Source organism: Lissotriton helveticus, chromosome 3_1, assembly GCF_964261635.1.
Source record: "Lissotriton helveticus chromosome 3_1, aLisHel1.1, whole genome shotgun sequence".
Taxonomy (NCBI): Eukaryota; Metazoa; Chordata; class Amphibia; order Caudata; family Salamandridae; genus Lissotriton; species Lissotriton helveticus.
In genome coordinates, this window is record NC_136061.1 from 177,486,069 (window position 1) to 177,513,801 (window position 27,733).

A 27,733-nucleotide genomic window follows, 5' to 3' on the forward strand; every position below is an offset into this window, starting at 1 on the left:
CAACCCCGTAGTAGGTGCAAGGGAGGACAGTGAAGCGGAAGTCCGGGGAGCCAGGATCTCCGACGGTGGTGATGTACAGGCGAATGCAGAACAGAGAGCAGATGCGAGAGAAGCTGGGGTGTCCCGAGGAGAGGCAGAAGTGGGAGAGAACATGCCGGTAAGACACACCCGCAGCGGAAGGGCAGTTATCATGCCCTCTCGTTATAGAGACTTTGAGGTGGATGGACACTAACTGGTTTCTGCCCCTCTGGGTGCCCCACCAAGACACTTTCACAGTTGGAGGACACCCAACCTTTTGGGGGGGGAACGCCTTATCCTTGTTTTCATTAAAGGGGGGAGATATGTGGTATGCGCTCTAGTCTATGCGCGTATACGCGATGACGCGGCACGCGCTAGACTAGAGCGGAGAGGCGGCGCATGCGCAGCAGAGCGAAAAGTGAAAGGCGCGAATGCTAAAGCGGCAGTTGGCGACCGGAGCTCGGCGCAGTTAGACGCTCGGCGCCCTTAGCTCGTTATGTACAATTTGTGATTGAAATAAACCTGTGTTAAACACCTACCTGCCTCAGTGTATCCTGTGGGGAAAATAAGAACATTACAGGAACAACTTCAGACATCCGAGATCTTTGATCCTACTCACATCTACTTGCTCGCTCTTTACGGTCACATTCTTCTTCTTTTTTCCCCGTATCCTCTCTATTTAAGGAAGAGGTGTGGCGCAGCGGCTAGGGCGACTGACTCCGGAATCTGGGGATCACGGTTCGATCCCCAGCACCGGCGGCAGATTAGCCCAACACCATGTGACTCTGGGCAATAGCTTGCTTAATCTTCCTGACGGCCCCCCAGCGCCTAGAGACCCTTACGGGTGATTGTGCGCTTTACAAATGTGGATTATTTATGTGTTATATCTCTTTTCTGGTGCTTCTATAACCAGGATCCTCTGCCCCGTCCGAGCATTTCTCAAACTCCAGAGAAGGTGAAAGCGACAGTGATTTACTGCAAACCTACTTACTGTCCGTCCTCCAATGTGAGTCATAAAAGAAACCAAAAAAATATATATATTAGTGAGCAGCGCCACCTACTGGCCAAAGTGCATATGACACGTTTATTTTAGCTGCTGAAAGACACGGGAGCTCGTCTGTCCACCCATGAGGACTTCTCTCAAGAGCGGCTGTACTTCGGAGGACATATTTGTATCAACCCCAAAATGAAGCTTAGTGAAAACGACCTGTGAGGAAAAATACGAACTTTATTGCTTGCGTATAAAAGGTGTTTTTTGATAATCTTGAGAGCTTCGTTCCTATTAACTTTCCAGTTGTTTTGGCGATGATTTGCGAAACAGGTACACCACCCCGGAGATGAACTCCGTGCCCGGCCTGGCCTCCTGGGCGGAGGTCGCCTTCTCCCAGTCCTCCACCTCCAGCACGTCCACCTGTACCCACAATCCTTTGCTCTCCATCTCTTGCAGCACTTCCTCGAGGCGACCCTTGTATCGTCGATTGGAGGGGTTGCACCTGGTGGTGAGGCAGACGATTCCACCTGGATAGGGGGGCAGAGAGAGGAGGAGTTTGGTAGAGTGAGGAATAGGAGGGAAGTGTAGAAGGATAAACGACAAAAACAGTGAGGAAAATGTGGAATATGGATGGTAAATGTTATGAAAGAAAGACAAGAAAAGAGGAAGTAAAAAGAGTAACAAAATAACCTTTATACCTGGTTTTACACAACACATCTACAATATACCTCTTTGAAGAGAGGAGAGGGAGGGCATTAGGCCTATGAATGAATCAAAGAGAGGGTAGTGTTAGTATACAGTATGAATGTTAAGATTGGTACCAATGCTGGTGCAGTTTGTGCCGTCCATTGGCACCAGGAAGCTTCTCAGTACCTGCCGATCTCTGATGCGAATTCATTGCAAGCTTTGGCAGCGCCAATCGTTTTGGCTCTTGCCTAGTGCCAGCTACAGAAAGAGAACAGGTACCACATGGGCATCTGCAGCACGAGCTTCCCTTATGCAATCAGAGGTTCAGCATAGGCAGGAGCAGTGCAAGTTTCAATCACTGTGAGTGTCAGTATCTGAATGTGATGAAGGGGTGTACCTGTATGTGTGTGAACGTATGGTGGGGAGTATGAGGATTGTGTACGGGATGGCACGTGCATAATAGTGGCTTCGCCCTGATTAGGTCCCTTCGCAAAATTATGCCACTTTTACCTTCCTCTGCCCGGGCCCTGGTGGCCAGATGTACAATTCTGAATAGACTCGACTATTGCAATGCACTGTTGCTCGAGTCTCCCAGTTTTTTGCTTGACAGGCTTCAAAGAATTCAATCAGCGGCGGCCAGAATGGCCTTGGGGTGGCCTAGAAGAACATCAGCATCCGCGGCCCTGGCTGAACTCCATTGGCTCCCCCTTAGACAGAGAATATGATTTAAGTCTCTCTGCCTTGTTTTTAAGGCCCTCCATGGGCTTGGACCCAGAATGCTACAAGCTAAATTTGCATGGTATACCCCTGCCAGGGCACTGCGCTCCTCGTCAGCACGCCTAGTGAGAGTCCCTAGATTTAAAAAAGTCAGGGCAGGGGGAAGATCTTTTGGGGTGGCTGCGGCCAAACTTTGGAACAGTCTACCTTGGGAGATTAGGCAACTGGATAAACTTCTCCCGTTCAGAAAATCCGTGAAGACTTGGCTGTTCCCTAGGGTTTGAGTTGGCTGTTTTTTACTGCTGTCCCTCGGTTCATGTCTTTGGAGTACCAGCGCCAGGATGCCTGCAATGGCGACAGTGCGTTTTATAAGTTTTATAAATAAATAAATACTGTACCTGACGAGAATAGTTACAGCTTTTAAACTGGTAGATTCCTACAGAAAACCAAAAATAGGCCTGACAACTGTTCACCAGTGAAGTGCACAATCTAAGCTGAAACATACGTCCCAGCTACCCCCTTTAGAAGGGATACTTCAGTTTCTTTGCCTTACATGTAAGTAGGCTTACTGTGTTTGCTTTCTCCCTGCTAAAATATTCAGCATTGCAATGAAAATTGAGTGGGAAGGGAGATAAGGGAAAGATGAATGCTCCCTTTTTAATGCAGAATCTCCCTCTTGAGTGGCCCTAGGTCTTGACATTGAATTTTCGCATATCAACTAAAGCTTAACAATAACATGCTTGCCAACGTTAGTCAAAGTCAAATTTATTCAAATGTTCGGTCTTTTAAAACCATTACACTATATAATATCATTACATTACTTAAAACATCCAATATAACATCCGATATAAGAAAAATAGAATCTTTGTTCATTATTCTACACTTCGTAAAAGCAAAGACCTATTCAAAAAATACTGCACCACAACATTATCCTCATCTTAAAAACCATCATCATAAAACTGTATATTAAATTGTTTGGTTTTCATCCACAATTCTTTCTAATTCCTTTAGATACAAATTCATGAATTTAACCCCCCTGAAGACCAGCGGAATCGAAGACCCACCCAACCAGGTGGTCACAGCTTCCCTGCATGTTCATACGTTCATATTAATGAATATTTCTTTCAAAAATATCTTTCTTTTAATAACTTTGAGCATGCACAGAGAATATGTGATGGAGATTCATGTTTGTAGTTGCACAGTCTGCAGTCTTGATTTTGGTAATGGTGTTTCCAGGAGGGGATCAAATCCTTTGTTTCCCACATACCAAAATGTAAATTCATAAATTGCCAACGTTACAGTTTTTGTGCATCATTAATAACATGTCAAATGTGGATTTATTCTTTAATTTATATGAGCACACTGACCTGATGCTATTGTATTTGAAACAATTTTGCTATGACATATAGAATTAAGTTTTCCTGGCTCTTGTTAGCTAGGCCTTAATTTAGGCCCAAACGTCATTTTATTCAATATAGATGTCTTCCCTTGCATATTTGACTGTTCATCATTTCTGCAGCACAAGGTTAAGAAGAGCCATGTTTATTTCCATTGATGGTGTATTTTGCTATTTTCCTGAAACCTTTCCAGTGTAGCCACAATGATGTTGCATTTTTCATAGACCTTCCGCTAGCTCACTGTATCCTATTCATTGATAGTGATTTGTGATGGTTCATGTAACTAGTTTGTTCTGACATCTCTGAATGGCATTAGCAGAGTAGACGTAATCCATATTCATTTAGTGGGATAGAACTTAGATGCAAAGACAATATGAGGTTTCATAAAATTGTGTTCTGAATTCTCAATAATGAAATACTTTTGCTTAGATTACGATGAATCTGCACTATCTATTCTGTTCTAGAATATTTTCTATATAAACTCCTGATTTTGGACATGAGCCAGAACCATTTCCGATGCTACTAGGGATGCTATCGGTCTCTCTGCTAATTTTGCTGCTCAATTGGGACATAGAATTGTTCTCAGATTTGTACATTATTTTGCAATGCCCTATTCTAAGAGCCTTCATGCCACTGACTTTATGCTTTTGCATTTCTGATTTTTGTATCGTACCTACAGAATTTTTGTAGTAAATATTTAAAATGTATTCCCAATCTAGAACTTAATTATTGAGAGGGCCCTAACCAATTGCCTGTTTTTGAGATTGTTGTGGGGTGCCTCATCTCAGGGACATATTCCCTCATGAAATGGGAGTTTAACACTTGGCTGCTCCGCAAGGGGAGGAGGTAATCCTCCCTAGTTTCGCGCACACTGTGTCGTAGGAGCAGGCCCTGCATTTCGCAGAAGATTGAGCTAAGGTGCTTGACCCGGCATTGTACCGTACTCACTGTGGGTGGGACAAATTATCCCCCAGACATGAGATTCCATTGCGGTCTATGCCACAGCCTCAACCCCAATACCCCATGCGGCGTGAAGCGAAAGCTCCCGAAGCAGAGATCCTTGAACAATTGGAATATCAAGGTGTAATTGAAATGTGTGTGTCTCCGATGAATAACCCTCTTTTTACTGTGACTAAGCCTGATGGCTCGTACCGTTTGGTATTGGATTACCGGCACTTAAACTCCCATTGTCGTATGTGTGTGATACAAAATACACACAGTTCAGCTCTTGTGTATAGTCTTGTGCGAAAAAGGTTTAAAACCACACTTGACATATCCAATGGCTTTTTCGCCCACAACCTGTCCTTTATTAGTAGTCAATGGACAGCTTTCACCAGTGGTGGCAAACAACGCCAATCCCTTCATTTGGCTATGGGCTACAAAAACAGTCCAGGCGTCTTTGCCGCCCGCATAGTCTCTCTTTTGGAGGGGCTCGACGGGGTTGCATGTTCATATGTGGATGACATTTATCTCACAGACGACGAATTATGGCTGCATCTGTGTCGCGTTGACCCCATAATTTGTCAGTTTGCGGACTTCGGTTACAAATTCAAATTTGCAGAGTTCACAGTGTTATTCCTGGGCTATGAGCTCAACGATGAAGGCCGAGGTTTGGCTCCTCACTTCCTGGAGAAATGCGCACAGCTCCGCGCTCCTACAACACTGAAGAAACTACAGTCTTTACTGGGCTTTTTAAATTTTGGAGGTTCTTACATTCTCAAATATGCCCAGCGTATCAAGCCTCTTTACGCTTAGGTACAACTAACTTTCTCCAAATCTTGCTGGCTGCCTGCTCATTCAGCCATTTTGCAATCTTTGCAGGCTGATCTTCTTGAATCTAAATTCTTGCTGACTCATGATAACCACACCAACCTGGTGATAAGAATCGTTCCTGGGGTGGTGGGTTTCACTTACCTGACTTTTAATGAGGGTGACACAGTCCCTATCGCTTACAAGTTACACTTGTACACTTCGGCTGAGCTGCGATTTTCCACTGTGGAAAAAGTATTGACAGCAGTGCAGATGGCGATTCTCATGGAACGTGAACGGTCACAGGGAAAGCGCATTTTGGTTGTTACTCCGTATCCTGCCTTGGAGGCAGTGACGAAAGCCAGTGTATCTAATTCAAAAGCTTTGCACCCACAGTGGATACAATGGGCTACGTCCTTGACATCCCCGGATGTCACGTTCATTTTCGACGCCTCTTTGCAGTCACAGGAGTTTTTACAGTATGAATTTGTTCATCCAGCTCCTCTGACCATGCGCCCGCCGGAGGATTTCCATTGTATCATTTACACTGACGGGTCAGCGCAGCCCGCGATGGATTCAAAGCATGCATTTTCTGCGGGCTGCGCTAATTTGGTAGGTACGATGGTGAACAGCGAGTTCAAGTCCGATGTAGTGCATACACAGACATTAGGGGACTGTACCGCCCAATTGGCAGAGCTTCATGCTCTGATGCTTGCATTGGAGTACGCAGATCTTAGTATGACTACTCTTGTCGTAAGTGACTCTTACTACTGTGTTCAATCATACAATGACAATTTGTTCTTTTGGACTCAAAATGATTATCGTGATTCCAAAGGTCGCACAATAAAACATAAAATGATCTGGGTTCGAGTGGCTGAACTTAAAGAATGGCTCCCTCTCGACTTTGTAATTCATACTCTTGGTCACCAGCGTTTCGGAGTTCACGCTGTTGGAAACAGTCTCGCAGATGAAGCGGCCAAGACAGCAGATGCAACATACTTAGTAGCAGCAGTTACACGTTCCAAAAGTAAGATTGATGATGACATCTTGGCAGATATTGCCGCAACAGGGAAGGGAGGTAATTACCGGAAAGGTTTCCCTTCTAAATACTCTTATCATTTAAGTCCTGATATAGTTTCTTATGTGAGAATTAACGACGTTGGTGACAAGTTGATGCCCAACGCGGACCGCAGGCAGACTTTCATTACAGCGGCTCACGAGGGTATGGCCTCGGCACATGCCGGCATGTCAGCTACTGTATCTCTCCTACCTCAGCGTTACTGGTGGCGCGGATTGCACTAACAAGCAGATTAAACCTTCTACTGCTGCACGCTCGCCTCAAACACAGTTGTACATATCTAATAAACCACTTGGTTGCGTTTACTTAGATCACTGCGGTCCTTTCTCCTCTGATACTGCAAATAAGTAAATCTTAGTTGCAGTTGATTCTTGCATGCGCTTTGTGTGGGTGTGGACCCAAAGGAGTGCTGATTCTTGCACTGTCATCAGAGATTTGCGTTTCTTTGTGGGAATTTTTGCATGCGGAACCTTCCATTTGGACCAGGGTCCAGCATTTGACTCTAAGGCGTACTGGGATGCCATGAGTTCTTTGGGGGTCCAAGGCAAATTTTCGTCTCCATATCGGCCTGAGGGCAATAGTGTTGTGGAGCGAATGAACCGTGACTTAAAGCAATCCTTGACAGGGTATTAGGTACAAGCCGGAAATGGCTAGCCCACCTCAATAGCATTCAGCGTGCACTTAATAATCTCCCTAGAAGGTCTCTGGGTGGGCGGACCCCATACAAAATGCTCTTTGGTATCAAAATGTTTGTTCCGGACCTTGAGGGTCTAGACCAAGCGGCATCAGCCGCTCCCTTTTCATGTAGATGAACATTGTACTGTTTTCTAGAATCTACAAAAGACCCGAGACAGTCTTGCAAAGGAACATTTGCCCTCCACATCTGATGCTGCGTTGCAGATTCCCGTAGTTGGCTGGCTACCCGAAGTTGGAGAACTGGTCCGAGAGAAGGTCGAGAACAAGAAGGAATTCGGCCCCTCCTATCGAGCTCCAGTTCCTGTGCTTGGTGTGCAGGGTACAAGAACAGTCATTTTACCTCCTCTTCCTGGGCGAAAGGGGAACAGGTACATCTCCATTGACAATGTCAAACTACGCAGAGTGGCCGATTCTTCTTAGTATGACACCTGCATTCTCTAGTCCAGCAATGATGCGAAACTCTGTTTTGGCTCCGGCACCTACCACCAGACCTGATGTGGCCATTGAGATGAATACAGTTACACATCCATTATTGAATCCACCAGCTGGTGATCCTCTTAATGATACGGAGTACACTTACCCCACTGACTTATCTATGCCTGATTTGGAGACCTGTGTGGCTAATCCATCACGTTTTTCATTTGACACTGGTTCTACCACATCAAAGTCCCCTTCAAAAGATTCGATTTTTGCTGTTTGGTTTAAAAAGCATTTTTTAATTCCCCCTTGGACTTACATTCGGCTGGTGCTTTTTTCAATTTTCTTATTCATGTCCATTGGATTTGTGGTGTATTTTTTCCGTCTTGTGAACGGACACTATGTTAAAGAGAGAACTACAATTAGACTAATTGATGGAACTTTGGCACCCCACTCCTCATCACACAGAATGAAGAGGCACCAGACTTTCATGAATATCACTGCTTGACCTGTCTTAGATGGGATTGTATGGGATGCTGTCCAATTTCAGATTCACGGACCCGCAGAAGTTATTAATGTCCCTAATGTACTTCGTGTTTGAATGGGGGATGTGGTTAAACAAAATATACGCATTTGATGATTGGGTCGTCCAAGCCATAGAGGCTTTCTTTTCTGAATTGAAATATTATGCTGCCTTTGATGCTGAAGATTTGTATTTAGATTCTGCTAATTATACTGATTTGTTTTGTTACCAACACTATGACAATCACTTTCTGCACAAGGCAAACACATTTAGAAATGTGGTTAATTACACTCAAAGGGAACATTGTCCCGCTCCTGTTGAAGGCAGCTCCAAAACACTTTAAAAAAAGTTTTCTTACTTTACTGATTTTAATCAGTCAAATCCTGCTGTATTTTATTTTAAGATGACTGAGAAGTCCTCTTCCAAATTTAGACTTACCCACACAAAATTATTGTATTCAAAGTCCTTTATTGACCAATTAGCTGTAGGGGGCTATGAGCTGTGGAAAGATACTATTGATCTGAAATCTGTTTGGGGTTCAAAAAATTGGCAAGTACGAGGAACTAAAGGCTTTGCAGCATGCATGTCTCATCCGAACCATATGTTGTTTCTGAATTCAACTATTTCACAAACCACCTGCTTAGGATTGGCTGCGTCAAAAAAAATAAATGCTCCTTCTTTTCCTGATGTGGGTGAATACCCCCAATTGAATAATTACACCAGTAATTGCTTTGGTGATTTACAAACTATGTTGCGAAACTCATCCTTTAACATTTCCGTTCTGAACCCCGAAGGATGGCTGCTGTGGAAAAAAAGTGCAGATTTCTGCCAGCACCGTTTTCTAGGTCTGACCCCTGGCTATACAGAGGTTAGAGTAGATCCCCGTTTTAAGAGTGGCCATTCTGTCACTACCTATTCTGTAGGCAAGTTATGCCAGAGTTGGCTCAAGCACTCCACCTTGACGTCAGTAAAATTACATTTGTCCAAATTAACTGACTCTGTTGACTTGAATGACTTTGTAAAAGGTCCTGCGATTGGCAGATCCAAAAGATGGATTCATGCTACTTACAATGAGGTTTGGAAGTTGTCCCAAGTTGAAGCTGCTTCTAGACTAAGGGCTATTGATCAAGCTAATTTAGAAAAAGTGCTTGCAGTTGTAGATAATAGCATTAACACACTTTCTTCCCGAATTTACACATTAGATAATATTGTTTCATCTGTTGTTGATATTGTACAAGAAGATGTCGCTGTTCTGTACCATGGTCAAAATCAATTGCGTTATATTATGCAGTTTGCATGGACTTTACAAACGTTGAAGGCAGGGAAGGTGCCTTGGGATTACATGAACACTACTTCACTATTTTTGCCATTTAATTTAACAGTTAAACAAATTATGTCAATGAAAGATGCCACATTTTCTCTGTTACATATTGAAAAGTTGGAACCTTTACAGTTTTCTGTGGCCAAAACGAATTCTGCTGTTTGGCTTATTCATGGGTTAATAACTCTACCTTTCCCACTGTTTAAATTTAAGGCATGCATGAAACATTATGCCATAGGCCAGGGGCACTCACAGTACGGCCCATGGGCCGGTGGCGGCCCGGCAAGCCTTCCCTGGCGGCCCGCGGACCTTGCACACATCATACCAGTGTTTTCATTTTTTTGTTTTTAAATAGTGTCTGCAAACTAAGTTACAGCAGCGTGACTCCTAGACTCTGCTCCTCTGTGGGGGACGGCCGGGGGGATTCCTGCCATAGTTGGAGTGGAGCTGCAGGGGCGCTAAGAGGTGAACAACACAGCCTCATTAACCCCTTCGACGCTCATGACGAGCTGGGCTCGTCATGAGTTAGCCTCCTGCTACGCTCATGACGAGCCCAGCTCGTCATGAAACATGCGATACCGCAAATCCCAGCGTACGGGCGGAATTCCGCCCGCACGCATGCGGTTAACATGCTAATGGTCTTTTAAAGACCTGTTAATGTGCTCAGTGCGGCTATGTGTGTGTGCTCCAAATCTGTCTCAGCCCGAGCTGACACAGAGGCAGGGTGAGATGACAGAGGGAGAGGGAGGGAGAGGGAAAGAAAAGGAGACTAAGTGAGGAAGGGAAAGGGAGAACGGGTGAGGGAGTAAGAGAGGGAAGGAGGGAAAGGGAGGGTGGAAGCAGGGCTCAAGTCGAGGTACCACGCGGGTGGACGGCGTCCCCCCACTAATTTTACTGGGAGCTCGATAACTGGAGCAAATGGAGCAGCACATTCACTATTTGGCCTCTCTGGGGTGAGATTGGAGCTCATTCAGAACGCTACTCACGCGCTGGCTTCTCTGATGCAATCGCATCTAAGGGGTGAGCGAGAGGAGGCAATGAATCTGATGGTGCAAGCCACCTTTCGTGACATCACTTCCTGTTGTGACATCAGCGTCCCCACACTTCTTTTTTTAGGACTTGTGCCCTGGGTGGAAGGGAAAGGGAGGGTAAGGGGGGGTAAGGGAGTTACAGTGAGGGAGGGAGGGAAAGGGAGATCGGGTGAGGGAGTGAGAGAGGGAAAGGGTAGAAGGTAAAGGGAGGGAGGAAGGGAAAGGGAGGGGGAGGGAGAGAAAGGGAGTGACAGTGAGGGAGTGAGGGAGGGAAAGGGAGACCGGGTGAGGGAGGGAAAGGGAGACAGAGTGAGGGAGGGAAAGGGAGTCAGAGTGAGGGAGGGAAAGGGAGACAGAGTGAGGGAGGGAAAGGGAGTGACAGAGTGAGGGAGTAAGGGAGTAAGGGAGGGAAAGGGAGACAGAGCGAGGGAGGCAAAGGGAGACAGAGTGAGGGAGGGAAAGGGAGACAGAGTGAGGGAGGGAAAGGGAGACGGCGAGAGGGAGGGAAAGGGAGACAGAGTGAGGGAGGGAAAGGGAGACAGAGGGAGTAAGGGAGGGAAAGGGAGACAGAGTGAGGGAGTGAGAGAGGGAAATGGATGCAGGGAAAGGGAGGGAGGGTAAGGGATGGAGGGAAAGGGAGGGAGAGAAAGGGAGTGACAAGGTAGGGAGTGAGGGAGGGAAAGGGAGACAGAGTGAGGGAGTGAGGTAGGGAAAGAGAGACAGAGTGAGGGAGGGAAAGGGAGACAGAGTGAGGGAGTGAGAGAGGGAAAGGAAGGGAGAAAAAGGAAGGGAGGGAAAGGGAGTGACAGAGTGAGGGAGCGAGAGAGGGAAAGGGAGGTAGGGGGAGGGAGGGAAAGGGAGTGACAGAGTGAGGGGGTGAGAGAGGGAAAGGGAGACAGAGTGAGGGAGTGAGAGAGGGAAAGGGAGACAGAGGGAGGGAGACAGAGGGAGGGGGCAGAGGGAGGGGGACAGAGGGAGGGGGACAGAGTAAGGGAGAGTGAGAGGGAGGGGGAGGGAGGGAGGGAGACAGAGAGAGAAAGAGAGCGAGAGAGAGAGAGATGTGTGTATGCCGGGTGTGGTGGCTCAGTGGATGAAGGTGTCCGCTGCAGGGACCAGTGATCAACCTCATGGTCAGTTTTTTGTTGTTGCTCTAGCCCCGCCCCCTCCCCCACTGACCCCACCCCCCACTGGTGCGCCCTCGGACACAAACCACAGTGTAAATTTGGCCCCCGAGAGAAAGTTTGTGAGTACCCATGCCATAGGCAGATTTGAGCCTTTAGGTAGCACCTATCTCCATTAAGTTTGGTCACTCCCCTTTACATATAGGTGCTTGAGGGAAGGAAAGGAAGTGTATTTAAAAGGTGAAGATTGCACTTCTACCCTGGATCACTCATTGGTCTGTTGGAATTTACAATTGCACGGTTCTTGTAATATAGAAGCACCAAATTTAGCTTGTGTTTTAAAAGGCACTCCCGCCCCAGCTATTACACCTACTTTCACGTTGTTTGCAAATGGTAGTTATTTGTTATTAGATAATGAAGATTGCTGAGGTATGCTTGTACATAGTGACTGTTTCCCAACGTATTGTCTGTTGTAAGAATGTGCTGTTCCCCCTCTGCATGGGAGACTCGATGTATCCATTTGGCCTTCTATTCCGACCTTGAAAGCAGAGTTCAACAAGATTAGTCGAATAAGGGCTCTTTTATCCCAGAAAGAAGTCGCCCTTACATCTGCGCGTGAAACATTCATCCTTCACGTTGCTAACACACGTAATGAGGTACATGTCTTATTAAATACAGATCTCCCCCTGCATTTTGGTGCTTTGATTCAGACAATATTCAATGCCTCTTCCACCAGGGGCTTGGCACACTTTTTTAAAGTAGTAAGTTCTGGCCTTGTAACCTCATTCCAAACTATATTTGGTGTGATACCAGCATTTTTTCATTCGATTTTTTCCAGCCTATTTGCCGGTTTCCCGTTCATTCTCGCCTTGGATGCCGGTGTACTACTGTTGGTTTTCTTGCTGAAAAATGGTTGCAACAATCTGCCCTGGCTGCTTCAGCTTCATAACCAGATGCTTGAGTACTATGGATCGCTGCCTCTGGCTACTTTGAGCGTGGCGTATTGCGTGCAGCCAGTTTTCCACTGCTTGGATTGCGATTTTAAATGGGCTCTGGATTTGTGTCTCTGCAACATGTTGTCTCCTAACCCGGATTATGATTTACTAATGAGCCCCTTAGTTGCTCATGAATTAGATTGTTCTGGTGTCGGGATTGTGGCCTGCGCAGCGGCTCATGGAGTCCTAGGCAATTGGAATATATGGACTGCAGCCCATGACTTCTTGGCACGCAGTTATCTCGAAAAACACCCGAGCTGTCCTCTGATGGTGCTAGAGGCTCCGACTGTTGAAGAACATGTGTGTTCTTTTCCATTACTGAACAGGATGGCTGCAATGTTCACTGATGAAAACAACGACTTCCTATTGGAGGCGGTTGCAACGTACTGTGTCTATACGCTGTTTGATTGAAGTGACACTGCTTCATAGACAAGTACTGGACTGGCGCCTTTATTATTGAACTGTAGCCATGATTTCAGACACTTGGAAGATTTTGCCGTTTCCAGTGAGACAGAGAGCTTTTGCAGATCCTGATTTGATTCACTACTGCTGATCTTAGAGGTATGGGGTTCCCCAGATTAGCCTAAGAGACCTTCTATTTATCTTATAAAACATAGTTCCTAGATAGGGAGGGTGTTATAACTAGGCGCTATAAGACCTGTTTTCACCATCATTGTAATATGATTTCTCCCTTTGTGTTTTATGGAATTGTAACAATGCTGATCATATTTTTCTAATCATATGTCTGCTTATGTTGGCAAAGATACTGCATCTGAGAGCATGTCGTTAAAATAAATATTTTAACCTTTCCCGTGACTCTTTTTTACTCCTGTTGTGGACTGGTATGAGAGTATAATGAAAGAGTGTTCTCCTTTCCCACCATTCCTGAGTATAACCTAAGTCGCATGTTCTGGGTTGTCTAATCATTGGTTGCTTTACTATAGGCCGAAGAGCTAATGTGACACTGATGCTAGCTGGTTGGGGGTTTCTAGGTACTGAAGTGAGTTTTTGGCACACCACAATTCACTAAGGTCCTGGGTCTCTGTGCACAGTTCTGTGTAGGAGCCGAATCCTTGCAACAATCCCATACACTCAATCATGGATGACTTACATTTGGGATGCCCAGTACTATAACTTCAAATTGGGAGGGCCATCCCTGCATGTTTAGGCTTCCTCATCAAGACAGCAATGCAATCTTCAGTGGGCTCCCATCCTAAATCAACTGCCTAGTCATCACCCCAATCTCCTTAAAAAAAATTCTCTGTAACCCCAAACGGTGAATTCTGCAGGACATACAAAAACTTCAGGAGTTAAATCATCTTGTACTGTGCCGCAAGGCCCAGCTTGGAGAGCGGAAGTCTTCTCCAATGGGACACCACCCCCTTATAGTGAAGAAGTATAAACTCCAGGTTTTCCCAGAAAAAGATGTGAGGCTGTGTGGTAACGTAGATGTCCAGCTATATAAATCCCACTCATTCCCAGTGCAGCGGACAACCTCCTCCCCTAGGGGCCACCTGTCCGTCAATGAAAACTAGATTGATATGCTCCAGTTGATGCGTATCCCGCAAATATACCAAATACCTAGAGGATGTCCAGAACACGTGGGATCGAGAGTTCCAGTTCTGCTAGATACAAGAGGACATCTCCTATATAAAGTAAGACCACGTCCTTCCAGTCCAGGTCTCCCTTCAGGCTGCTGATTCGTGCAACTCTCCCCGCCCCCCTTACCCTCCCAAAGCCAGGTCGCCAAAGGCTCAATGAAAAGCAAGCAGGACCGGTAAAAGGGGACACCCCTGTCTGGTGCCCCTGCCCATCCTAAATACGCTCAATTTTGCCCTATTAACGTGGACCTGGGCCACTGGATCCCGGTACAGCAGCCCAAACCAGTGCAGAAACTTTGGTCCAAATCCTATTTTTTACAGAACTGCCATCAGGTGTATGGCCACTCCACGAAATCAAATGCCTTTTCAGCATCTACTGATAGGAGTATTGCGGGCTACCCAATCCGGTCCCTCCAGACTAGACACCCAAACAAGCAATGAACGTTGCGTCTGGTTGCCCTGTACTACATAAACCCAGACTGATCTGTGGCCATGATTGTGTCTATGACCTTCATGAGCCTGGACGCCAGTGCCTTGTCCAGGATTTTAGTTTCCATGTTCAGTAGGGAGCTTGGCCTGTAAGAGGCCCAGTGATCACCCAGCTTTCCTTCCCTGTGGATGAGGACTATTTCTGCCTGTAGCAGATCTCTAGGAAGGGTGCTACTCCATGACACTTCCTCAAACATCACCTTAATGAGGAACAATATGATGGATTTCACCCCCTTGAAAAAAATTAGCCGGGAACCTATTTGGACTCCAGACCCTTTGGCTCCGGAGCTGAAATACCACCTCCGAGATCTCCTCTGCCATTAGTTCCGCTTCCAGGGATCTGCTCACCTCCTAAAGGCAGAACACCAGAAGATATCTAACTGCACTATGTCACACAAGTTCTTTTTCACTGTCGAACAGTACACCCCACTCAAGTGCTCTGCAAATGCCTGTGTTATTGCATCTGAAGTCTCCACTCTAATGTATCCATGTTTGGCCCTCATGCTTTCTAGCCAGCCAACAGCTTCCCAGCTTTGTTCCCATTTTGCACAGCCTACCCTGCTTAGTGCTGGAAATGTGACTGTCCTCCAGTTAGGCCAGGCTCCAATATTCCTCCTGCAGCATCCACAGTCCTAGGCCCACTTTGTGGTAGGGTGGGCCACATACTCAGACTCTGCATGCATCAGTTCCTCCTCCAACTCCCGGCACTCCTCCCTTTTCTTTCGCATGATATGGACTATTAGCTCTCCCCGCAGATCTGCTGTATATGCTTTTCAAACTGTTGTACCAGAGCTCACCGTCCCCACATTTTCTTAGAATTGTGTTTGGTGGATTGCCTAATCATGTCCCACGTGGACTTATCTGACACTACCCGGGGGTCTTACTTCGACCCCCTCCCAGGACCGGGCAGCTTTGTCTGAAGCGTTGTTACCAGGGCTGGACTGGGAACCACAACCGGCCCTGGCAAAGTGCTCGGCCGCCCCCCTCCCCACTCGGTGGGGGGAGGCTTGGAGGTACCGCCGAGCTCTTTGCCGAGGCCGGTTTTCAGCTGATTTTGGTACAGGGCCGATTTTGCAGCTATGCTGCAAAAACAGCCCAGTAACAAAAACGGCCCCCGGGGGCCCAAAACCAGCCCCCACCCGTGCGGCGTGCCGGGGTTTGCCCGGTGCCCGCTATGGCCAGTCCGGCCCTAGTTGTTACCATGGGAGCATTGTCCTATATCCCTCTGGGCAAGTAGTTTGTTTTCCCAAACATTCCCACCGGATGATGAGCTCCAACATGTAGTCTAGTCTGGACACTGACCACATAGAATTTGAAGCAAAGGAGTAATGAAGCGTTGGGGATTATGAGCCCGCTGCAAGCCCACCACTCAAGTCGTGGCTAAGAAATCTCCCAGGTGTCTTCCCTACAGGAGACCCCCCCTATTTAATCAGTCAGTCTAAGTCCCCTGAAGCGCCAAGTTGAAGTCACTCTCCACCAGCAACAGGGTGTTTGGGGCATGTGCTATCCATTCCCCAAGCTTCACTAGCCCCTCCTCCTGCAATCCCAGTGGTGAATACCAGGAGGCCACTGCCAATCCCATGCCATTCCAGCTACCCCAGACAGCCACATAGCATACCTGGGGGAACACCCATTTACGGGCCGCCTGCAGCAGCAGTGACCTGCGCATCAGCACACCCGCATCCTCGATCCCCTGGAGAAGCTAGCATGGGCCAAGGGGTTATACCACCACAAGTTCAGGAAGCCACAATTATTCCCCACCAACTGTGTCTCTTGCAGCAAAACAAATTTGGGATCGTGGTTGGCCAGGTACCTGAGCACTATACCCCTTTTCAACTTACTCTAGAGGCCATTGACATTCCAAGACAACATTTTCCAGGAGAGCCCTGATAGAAATAAGGTCTCTAGTTGGCGGAGGTATGCAGCCTGTCCAAGTAGGGACCACAATCCTAGTCAGGGTAAGTCAGTTACACACCATAAATTAACCTGCGCTCACTCTCTGGGAGCTTGGCACATAGCAGGCAGGTTTAACTTAGGAAGCAATGTGCAAAGTATTTGTGTTACAATTAAAACAGTAAACCAGTGAAAATACCACACAAAAATAATCCACTACCATGTTGAAAAAATAAAGCTTAATTTAATGAGCCCAACAAGACCAAAACAACAAAAATCCAATACGTGGAACCAGAGTTATTAATTTTTAAAGAGTATCTTGAAATATAGTGCTTAGAAACAAGAAGAACCAAACGGGGCTCTCTGGTCGCGCTTGACTCAGCCAAATCTGAATGTTCAGGTCGACCGCAATGGAAAGCGGGTCAGATACAGGGAACAACCTTATCCTGTGGACAAAATAAATTTGGATAGAGGATGTGTTGACGTTGAAGACCCAATGTGAATAGCAGAGGAGGTAATGCCTCAGCATTGATCCCTTCGAATGTAGGGGATGCGTTGGTTCCGATCCACGCAGTCAGAGATGCATCATTGTGAGCCCTTTATGATGAAGGCAATATGTTGTCGTCGAGCCATGCAGCCAGCGATGCGCTGTGCTTGTCCTCACCAGCTGAGGAGAGATGCTTCAGTTCAGAACGGTGCAACGACAGATACATGGATTTTGCAGGAACACAGCCAGAAAACCCACTTCCAAAGGCCCATGGCTGGATTGGCAACACTTTGTAGGGCAAGACGTATAGTTGGCAAAGTCCAGGAGCTGTGTGTAGAAGGGTTGTTGGAAGTCTATGATTTCCCTGAGACTTTAGAACAGGAGGAAAGTCAGCAAGCCCTTAGAGTCACTTTGGTTCCGGAGATGTTGAGATGCAGGTCCAGTCCTTCTCACTCCCAGGCAAGGAGGGCAGCAGGGCAGGCACAGCAAATCAGAAGTCCAGCAAAGTCCATCAGAGTGACAGTCCTTTCAGTTCCTTTTCAGGAAGACATCGGTCCTTCTTCCCTTCAAAATATCTTCAGGTCCAGAAGTGTACCTATTTGGTGGCGTCAGGAGTTCAGTACCTATACCTAGTAGTGCCTTTGAGGTGGGGCAGCCTTGAAAGAGAGGCCCTTGAAGTGCACAAAGACCCTGCCCTTCATGCTCTGGCTCTAGACTCACAACAGGGGGGTATGCAACCCTTTGTGTGGGGACAGGTAAAGCCTTTTCAAGTGTAAGTGTCAGCTCCTCCATCCATCCTGCCCAGGATCAATCAATCAATCAATCAGACCATTTGAAGAGCGTGCTACTCACCCATGAGGGTCTCAAGGCGCTGTAGGGAGGGGGGTGCCGCTATTGCTCGAATAACCAGGTCTTGAGGTGTTTCCTGAAGGTGAGATGGTCCTGGGTCAGTCGTAGGTGTGCGGGGAGGGAGTTCCATGTCTTGGCTGCCAGGTAGGAGAACGATCTTCCTCCGGTGGTGGTTCTGCGAATCCGCGGGACGGTGGCGAGGGCGAGGCTTGGGGAGCGGAGCTGGCGGGTGGGGGTGTAGAACGAGAGGCGGTTGTTGAGGTATTCGGGGCCAGTGTTGTGGAGCGCTTTGTGTGTGTGGGTGAGCAGCCTGAACGTGATCCTCTTGTTGACGGGGAGCCAGTGCAGGTTTCTCAGGTGGGCGGATATGTGGCTGTGGCGAGGGATGTCGAGGATGAGTCGTGCGGAGGCGTTCTGTATGCGCTGGAGACGTTTCTGAAGTTTGGCTGTGGTTCCTGCGTATAGGGCGTTCCCGTAGTCCAGTCGGCTGGTGACGAGGGCCTGGGTGACCGTCTTTCTGGTTTCGGTGGGGATCCACCGGAAGATCTTTCGGAGCATGTGCAGGGTGTTGAAACACGAGGACGAGGCTGCGTTGACTTGCTTGGTCATCGTGAGGGAGGAGTCCAGGGTGAATCCCAGGTTGCATGCGTGGTCCGTGGGTGTCGGTGCGGTGCCCAGCGTCGTGGGCCACCAGGAGTCGTCCCAGGCAGATGGGGATTGTCCAAGGATGAGGAACTCCGTCTTGTCCGAGTTGAGCTTCAGACGGCTGTGCTTCATCCATTCTGCAACATCTTTCATTCCGTCCTGGAGGTTGGTTTTGGCGGTGAGTGGGTCTTTGGTGAGGGAGAGTATCAGTTGGGTGTCGTCGGCGTAGAAGATGATGTTGATGTTGTGTTTGCGTGCGATGGTGGCGAGGTGGCTCATGTAGATATTGAAGAGGGTTGGGCTGAGTGAGGATCCTTGGGGTACGCCGCAGATGATCTTGGTGGCCGCGGAGCGGAAGGGAGGGAGGCGGACTCTCTGGGTTCTGTCGGAGAGGAACGATGTGACCCAGTCCAGGGCCTTTACTTGGATCCCAGTGTTGTAGAGGCGGGTTATTAGGGTGCGGTGGCAGACGGTATTAAAGGCTGCCGAGAGGTCCAGGAGGAGGAGAGCGGCTGTCTCTCCATTGTGAACCATCAGGAAGTTGATGGCCCATCAGTCACACCTATGCTCACTTTGTGTGTGGCTTTCTGGAGGGAATGCACAACGCCCAGCTGTCAAGCACCCCAGATGTGTATTCAGAGACAAGCAGTAGGCACAGAATGGTTTAAGTAAGAAAATGGCAACTTTTTTAAAGTGGCATTTTCAGACTTAGAACTTAAAATCAAACTTTTAATTTTGACTGTGAGTCCAGAGACCCCAAACTTGAAAGGTCTAGATTTTCCCAATTGGTAATTAGGCTTGTAAAATGTAATAAGATAATCCCAATGTTAACCTATGGGAGAGATAAGCCTTGCGGGAGTGAAAAACTAATTTAAGAGTTTTTCACTACCAGGACATGTAAAACTTATAGGTACATGGCCAGCTTTTAAAATACACTGCACCCTGTCCTTGGGACTGTTCAGGGACTAAATTAGGGGAGACATATGTTTTAAAAAGGAAGGTTTGGGCTTGGCAAGAGGGTTAACTTGCCAGGTTGACTTAGCAGTTTAAAACTGCACACGCCGGCTCTGCATTGGCAGGCCAGAGACATATTTAAATAGTTGATGGGGGATGGGAGCACACTGCTTCACCTCCCAGCACAGTTCACCCCTTAGCATTATGGTAGTATTATAATACTATGTAACCCTACCTCACCGAGCCAAATATTTGACTATGACTCAAGTTTTACGTTATGCACCTCTTAATGCTAATGGCACAGGCGTTAAGAATTTATTTATCTAAATCGCCCTAGATAGTATATCATCATCTACCTCATTTGTTTTGTTTTTTGTTGTTATAATTGCTACTATAATGTCAATCTGTAATCGTCTATGTTAAGCGCTCTGATACCCACGGGTCTTGTTCGCGCTATATAAAACACTATAAATAAATAAAATAAATAAATAAATAAATATGGTAAATTGAGTTAATTTTAAATGCTTACTTAACTTTTTGCTGAAGTGTTTCACCAAAGTTGGTGCAGGTTAGTGCTGTCAATCTCTAGACACATGTGTTTCTGGATATTATCCTTCATAAGTAGAGATAAAACACAAAATGTATCTGGGGTTGCTGAGCAAGCTGCCCCAATCCTTTCAGGTCCCAGTATCTCTCACAGACGCAAAGGTGCATCTCAAAAAGCTTATCAGCTTATTTAAAGAGTTATTTAAGTGGGTGGTGGAATCAATGCTTCATGACCACTAGAAGCATTTCATTTGCAGGCCCTGGGCACATGTAGTGCACTTTACTAAGAACTTATAAGTAAATTAAACATGCCAAACGTAGATAAGCCAATGTTACCATGTTTAAAGTAGAGAGAACATGCACTTTAGCACTGGTGAGCAGTGGTAAAGTGCCCAGAGTCCTAGGGCCAACAAAAACCATTTCAGCAAAAAGTAGAGTAAGAAGGCGAAATAAAGTTTGAAGGTGACCCTGTAGAAAGGGACAGGTCCAACAGCCCCCCTCTGTTGATATATGGACCATGGGTTCAGCCATACGTCTACTGGAAAATTGTCCCTGTCATATCAGATCACTGAACAGGGTGGCCCCCGCTATGGACAATGTGCTGTTCCCAACCCACCCCATATCCTCCTCACCTCCTGGTGACCATCCCTACACTCTTTGGCTGCAGGATTGAAACTACCTGCTTTCCCAACTGCTGAGGTGTCTGTCACCCCAACCATGTTAACATGCAACACTATTAACTCACTGTACAGTGGTAGGAAGCAACTTGTGACTTGTGTTGACCTGCAGATCTGCAGTTGAGCCTCCGCGAGCCCCATGCCCCCCTCATATGAGCAGACTCAGAGAACCATAGTTTCCAGCGTACATATCAGACTACCCCTCAAATTATCTCATCTGCCGTCATTGGTGTCACACCAGGGTGCGCCGGCCCACTCTCCGAGTCACTCCAGGACGATAAGCAGCTTTCAGATGCACCCAAGTCCAAGGACAGGGCCTCCCACCAGTTGACCTCTTCCTGGGCCTGCCTCAATGCTGCAGCCACCACCCTGGCCGATTTTGCCTGGACCTTCGATGGAGCCAACAACGGCATCCATATTTTCTACAGCCTCCCTCACCTCTATCTGGCCAATGGTAACCCTAGGCCACCAGCCAGGTCATACCTCTTTTACCACCGTGAAAAAATAGAAGGCTCACTGGTGTACAATCCTGAGCAATACTAGAAAGAAGAGGGCATAATGTATATTCAGAAGGCGGAGGTGCTTCTTAAACCCCAGAAAGGATTCCTGCTATCGTGTGTAGTTGGAATAAATATTTTCTCACTCCTGCTCCCCCACCTCCAGTGGCCATGGCTCGTGTTCTATTGGCACCTGCAGGAGATTGTCCATGTCCCGGAAACGTAGCTGGTGAGCAATGGATGGAGTGATGTACATCATGTGGGGGGCAGGGAGACAATACCAAGATTGTGTACTTCTTTGAATTCCATATTTTACATTTTTCAAGATGTATGCTGGCACCTCTGGGTATCCCACTTTGCGATACTAAGAGTGGTCAAGAGTTTCCGGTCCTGAAAACACCAGACCAGGTTTTAACCAGTGAGGATTTAAACCCAGTAAAAACAGAAGCTGTAGAGTGGCAGGGACTGTTGGTGGAGACAAAGCCAACCCCTGCACGTCACCACCAGCATCACACTGGGACCAAATAATGTTCCTCTTAGCTAGGCCCCTGCCTCCTCTCACCCCAACAGTAGGAAGGTAGGATCCTTCTGCATGGTAACCCCCACTTTTTGCCTGGTGCTAAGCTGTATTTGACTAGTCTGACTGGGATCCTGCAAATCAGAACCCCAGTCTATCTGCCTTCTCCCTTATATTATTATGTTCAATACTTAGGTACATCTCAGATTGGATACTGGGGCACCCTTATCAGTCCTTAGTATATTATACTAAGGTACCCAGGCCATAGGTACCCCAGAGGTCCATTATGGGCTGAAGCATGCATTCTGCCACCCACGGAAGACCATTCAAGATGGAACTACAGGTCTGCCATTGCAGCCTGTGTAAGCTAGTGCTAGCATCACTTTCTAAAGATATAGTTTTCCTATATCTAGGGTCACTGCACTTAAAACCTATAAGTCACCCCTATAGCAGTACTTTATAATCCTGAAGACAGGGTGCTTGGTTCTAGGTGAGAGGGTGCCCTGCATGAGCAGGACACCCCTACAGCCTACAGAGTCCATTCTCCCGGGCTGTCAGTGAAGCGGCCATATATTATATAGAGGGGCACGCAATGTCAATCTTGAAACTGGCTGCAAAGAATCCTATCATGTTTGGTATCAAACATGCTGGAATCATACCCCCAAAGCACTGGAAGAGCCCTCTGTTAAGCTCTCAGTGTTCCCGGTACCAGTCTTCTTGACCCAGATAGCACAACATGAGACACAATTCTGACCTCCTGCTGCTGAGCCAAGCTCAAGCAGGGAAAGGCATAACAATAGCCATCCTGTCACAGGGAGGTGTGACCACCTCCCAGACAGGATTTAGTGTATCGGGGTCGGGTGGGTGTGCTTGCCAGCACCACTCGGTCTGCATGAGGGGCACAGTTGGTGTCCACATGCATACTCCAGTTCAAACCAGTCCTGGGAGCCGTTGGTGTAAAACTGGACAAAGGACATGGGAGTAACCTCCCCCCAGACCAGACCCTCCCCTGAGAGAGTCCCCTGAATCGTCCCAACCCTTTCCCTAGGGTACCTAAGGGCTTACCTGGGTGTAGGTCCCTAGGCACGTCGTGGGAGAAAATTTCGTTCAGACACCATTTCTACTTCTACTGTCTAGGCACTCTGGACTTCCCTGGACTTCATTTGGGATCGACTTTGTCTCCCTTCCATATCGAATAGAACAAAAGTAACCCTGCCACAAGGATATAGGAGGTCCTATTACAGGATCCAATCAATCAAAAATGGGGTGAACATGAAGCTCCGAGCCAAAGACTTCACTAGTGCTATTTTAGTACATGATATTTTTATTTTTTAACTTTTTTAACACATGATTGGTCTTTTTACACATGGGGATATTTTATATTGGACATGATACATTTTAAAATAACATCTGGGGAATAGCCATATCCCGTCCGGGATACAAGGGAAATAGATACGAGTATCCCTTATAGCCAATTTCTCCGCATTCGAAGAAATTGTACGGACATGCGGGAATTTTTGACTCAATCAGATATCCTAAAAGAAAAACTGTTACATCGAGGGTATCCGTACAAGCTTGTGATGGATTCTTTCAAGAGTGCGAGATACACAAACAGGCACATTATGTTCCAACCTAAACCCACTGAAACTAAAGATAATTTGGTATGTGTCATTCGTCACTCCAACCTCAACCACAAAGTCCGCCAGGCCATTAACTCCAGCTGGCATTTGCTGAATCTGGAGAAAAATGGGACTCCCTTCCACCGACCCATTTTTGCCTTCAGACGAAATATGAACCTCAAAAATTTCTTTGTGAGAGGAAAGATGCCAGAAAGTCAACAGGGCACCCTAACTGCCATAACCAACTCCAAGCCCATCTATGGAAACCATCGGTGTGGCACCTGCCACGCCTGCCCCCAGGCGATAATTGGAGAGACTGTAAAAACTATGGAACGCACCATATGTATAGCACGCAATAAAAGAATGACCAACTGTCGATCGTCGAACATCATTTATGTGATTCTATGCCCCTGCGATCTCCCCTATCTGTGGGAAACAGAACGAGAATGCCGTGTAAGAATAGGGGAACACAAATGCAACATTCGAAACAAAAAAGCATCTGCCCCTATTGTGACCCACTGGCTTGAGCAATCCCATTGTGAATCCGATCTAAGATGGTTCATTCTGGAAAAAATCCAAGCCAAACCCGGCATAGATCCCATCAACCTCCGCAAAAAACGGGAGGTTTTTTGGATCTTTATGCTGGATTCTGTGATGAAGGGCTTGAACGAAGAATGCCCATGGCACAATGCAATTGTGTAAACTATGTATTTCTGGATTATGCCCCTATGAGAACAGAGACCACTAACCAACAAATGGAGACCTATGTCAATGTATCCAGTCGATGATGTGACCCTATTTGCAGTGATAGAGTTACCCTATGGCTACCCCCCTACCTCTCAAACAATAATCTACAATTTGTCTATACCCTATGGTGACCTCTTCGCTAGAGATGTATAGACCAATCTGAACTTGGACAACCCTATATATGTGCAGATGTTTCTTACCACGATATAAAACGTAGCTTGCCATTCCAAGATGGCACCTATCTAGGTATGACAAGCAAAGTCTGTCTTTGCTATCACGTAACCTCCGCAGATGAACTTCATCGTGATGGTTAAACTACGTTTTAAAACGTAATTCCCCACTCCAAGATGGCGCCTGATTAGGCAGGAAACGCAATGTCCTTCATCGCTATCGCAGAACCCCGCTCAGGTGAACACTATTCCGACGGCACGGTCTCCACGATATAAACGGAGTCTTTCGAGACCCTGTTTGTCATCTTTGATCCGGCTATACGAGGACTACGCTGCTGCATGGAAGGAAAAAGCCCTACAGAGACCCAGGTAAGCCCTGGGCGGAGACACCACTTAACCAGCCGCGAATGATCCTGTATGCCTTTAAGCTTAGTGTAACTGAAACCTCAAAACTAATAGAAATCCTATTTCCCTTAGAGTTCACTCCTGAGAGCGCTTACCCAAAGGTCGGACTCCTGGATCCCACCCCTTTTGACTCCAGACCGACAAACAGTGCTATACCAGGTGATTGTTCCTGTATATATCCATGTAGTCCCTTTTGACATCTAAGAATATCGCCCCCATATCCACCATCATGATATAAGCAATTTGGGGCTACGCCACCTGCATGATGCACTCGACCATTCCGGCGTCCCCCAAATTTGTTAATAGCCACTCTATCTATTCGAACAGTTAAACCTGTATGCGTATAACAGCTAACATGACATGCCGCGTGTTCTACCATTAAGGACACTATATATGAACGATATTGCCTTTATGTCTACATGGTGTCAGCAGGATAGGGCATCCTCTTCCATCTCAGGGATCTAATATATAAATAGTTCTGCCCGCATCTCGATATTGATCAATATGATGCGGTTTTCACTCACTCGTTAAGGAATCAGTAATTGACCAGCCCTTTCTTATTTATGTTTTTATTGATAAGTGACCTACCTGAATATTACCCATGCCTTGATGAGTCCTGAGCCGGTACCTGTCTAATGAACCCCCTATCCCCCCTACATGTTTCTTCTAGACTATACCACTAATGGACTGAAAAGCCGAGTTTATCCGCGCTGTGTTCCCGTTATTCTTCGGTTCCGCAGAAACCCGGTAGAGGTCGAGTGTCACCTCACCCTAAGGTACTTTCTCCACTTTTCTTTATCACTATTGAATACCCCGTTTACCCCCCTCAAAATCATAAGAACCCTCATATGAGACACTTTCATTATCCTCTTTTCCACGCGTTAGATCATATGCCACCTAGGACTCACTGATATCTTGAATGTCGAGAGGGACTTCAAAGTGACCCCTTCTCAGGTAAATACATTATTTAAAAGTGTTTGCTTGACTTCCCGTGATACTGATAGAGATCCGATCTCATCATAGTCCCTTTTTTCCCTTTGTTTAACGGGTATATAGACGTCCCCTATCGAGAACTTCTAATGTGTGGATGCCCTTGAAATTTACCAGTATATTCTACCTGATTAATCCTGTAAGTAGCCTCTAAACTCTATACCTATATTGTTTGTACTTGATGCTTATTTAGAACATCCTAGATCATTTTTTACTCCCTATTTACAGGCCTGACTGTATTTCAACCCATGTATAGTATCTCTCTGCCCTTACCGTAAGCATAATTCATAGAGCCACCCCAAAGAGCGAAAACGAATGGACTACATGAGTGATTGAACCTAGAACTGAATAAATGTGGATGTGTCCACCTTAACCTAGGTCTTATAGGTGACCTTTCACTTCCCAATTCTGGGAAGTGTGACTACTGAGGAGTGACCCTTTTGAGATCAGAGCCTTGACTGAACCATCATGTTTTTATATTAAGAAAAAGGATAATCAAAAAAGAAAATGTGATCAAATATATGTATTATATCAAACCTATAAATGAATGATGTATTGAAAACTGTGTTTTTTTATTCACAGCCTGTGTGTTTCCCCTCCCTGATTGTACACTCCCTCCCTGAAGAAGGTGCAGCCTAATTGGGCCAACACCGAAACGCGCGTCGGCGCAAACCTTTGGACGGCAGCTCCTGAGCCCCAGTGAAATCTTTTTCCATCAGATCTGCCCTCCTATTCCATCTTTAATTCATGCAACCATTTTCCATCCATTGTTGCAGGCACGGATGTACGTGTATGAGAGTGAATATGAATGAATGAGGAAGCTAATGAGTATTTTGAATGATGGTGTATATATGAAATCCCCTTGAGTGTATGGGAGTGTGAGGAACCCCCTTGTGTATCGTATCTATTTCCCTTGTATCCCGGACGGGATATGCCCATTCCCCAGATGTTATTTTAAAATGTATCATGTACCAATATAAAATATCCCCATGTGTAAAAAGACAAATCATGTGTTAAAAAAGTTAAAAAATAAAAATATCATGTACTAAAATAGCACTGGTGAAGTCTTTGGCTCTGAGCTTCATGTTCACCCCATTTTTGATTGATTGGATCCTGTAATAGGACCTCCTATATCCTTGTGGCAGGGTTACTTTTGTTCTATTCGATATGCTCCGATTCCCCTTTTTCCTGTCCACTATCACAAAATCCCCCTGGGGAACCCCCTTCTATTATATATTTGTCTCCCTTCCAGTCTGCTGCATCGTCTGTGCCTGTGCACAATATAGGAACCTTCCAAGGCCTGTGGGCATCAAAGACACCTGAAGGAATTTCCCTTGGAGTGAAGGAGTCACTCCCCTGCATTCGCAGGCACTGCAACTAAGTCAACTGGTCTGCTGATCCTGAGCTCCTCCAGACTCCTTAAGGTTCTGCAACACAGGTGGTGGTTTGCCACAGCTCCTGAGGCCTGGCCTGCTCTGCCCTCTCACCAAGTTTGAGGCCAGTATCCCTCATGAGGGTTGCCATAACTGAATCCCTGTCCTCACATCTGCAGAGTCTAGGTCCTCGTTACCCATCCTGCAACACCTGACATCGGAGGGCATTCATCTTCCAAGTCTCCTGGTCATTCCTAAGTGACATAGACTCTGTCCGCTCTCATCTAGAATCCACCTTCTGATTCCATCGGACACTTTCTCCTTCTTCAACAGCGGCACTTTCCTGAAGTCCACCATTGAGTTCGACAGCGGTTTCCGACACCACTTCACACTATGCACCAGCTTCCCTGGTGTAGTCAACATGGGTACTAGGATATCCACGGGTGGGTGGCTCTCCAATCTTCGGTCTGCCACTGGGTTTCTTCAGGGTCCACTGGGAAGGGTCCTTAATCTTTAAAAATCCAACCGCAGCT

General features: G+C 46.6%; 1 protein-coding gene across 18 annotated transcripts in view; it reads right to left on the reverse strand.

The window, feature by feature from the left end:
* Positions 1 to 27,733, reverse strand: part of METTL27 (methyltransferase like 27) — a 597,353-nt gene that overhangs the window by 32,586 nt on the left and 537,034 nt on the right. For 2 of the 18 annotated variants that reach the window (XM_078679514.1, XM_078679526.1), the window contains one exon: positions 1,227 to 1,536. The exons of 15 other annotated variants lie outside the window; for them this stretch is intronic. In XM_078679514.1, coding sequence (XP_078535640.1) covers positions 1,301 to 1,536 — 236 coding nt within the window. In that variant the 3' untranslated portion in view covers positions 1,227 to 1,300. Of the gene's footprint in view, positions 1 to 1,226; positions 1,537 to 27,733 lie in introns of those variants that run through there. One more of the 18 variants, XR_013608592.1, reaches the window with a different exon arrangement.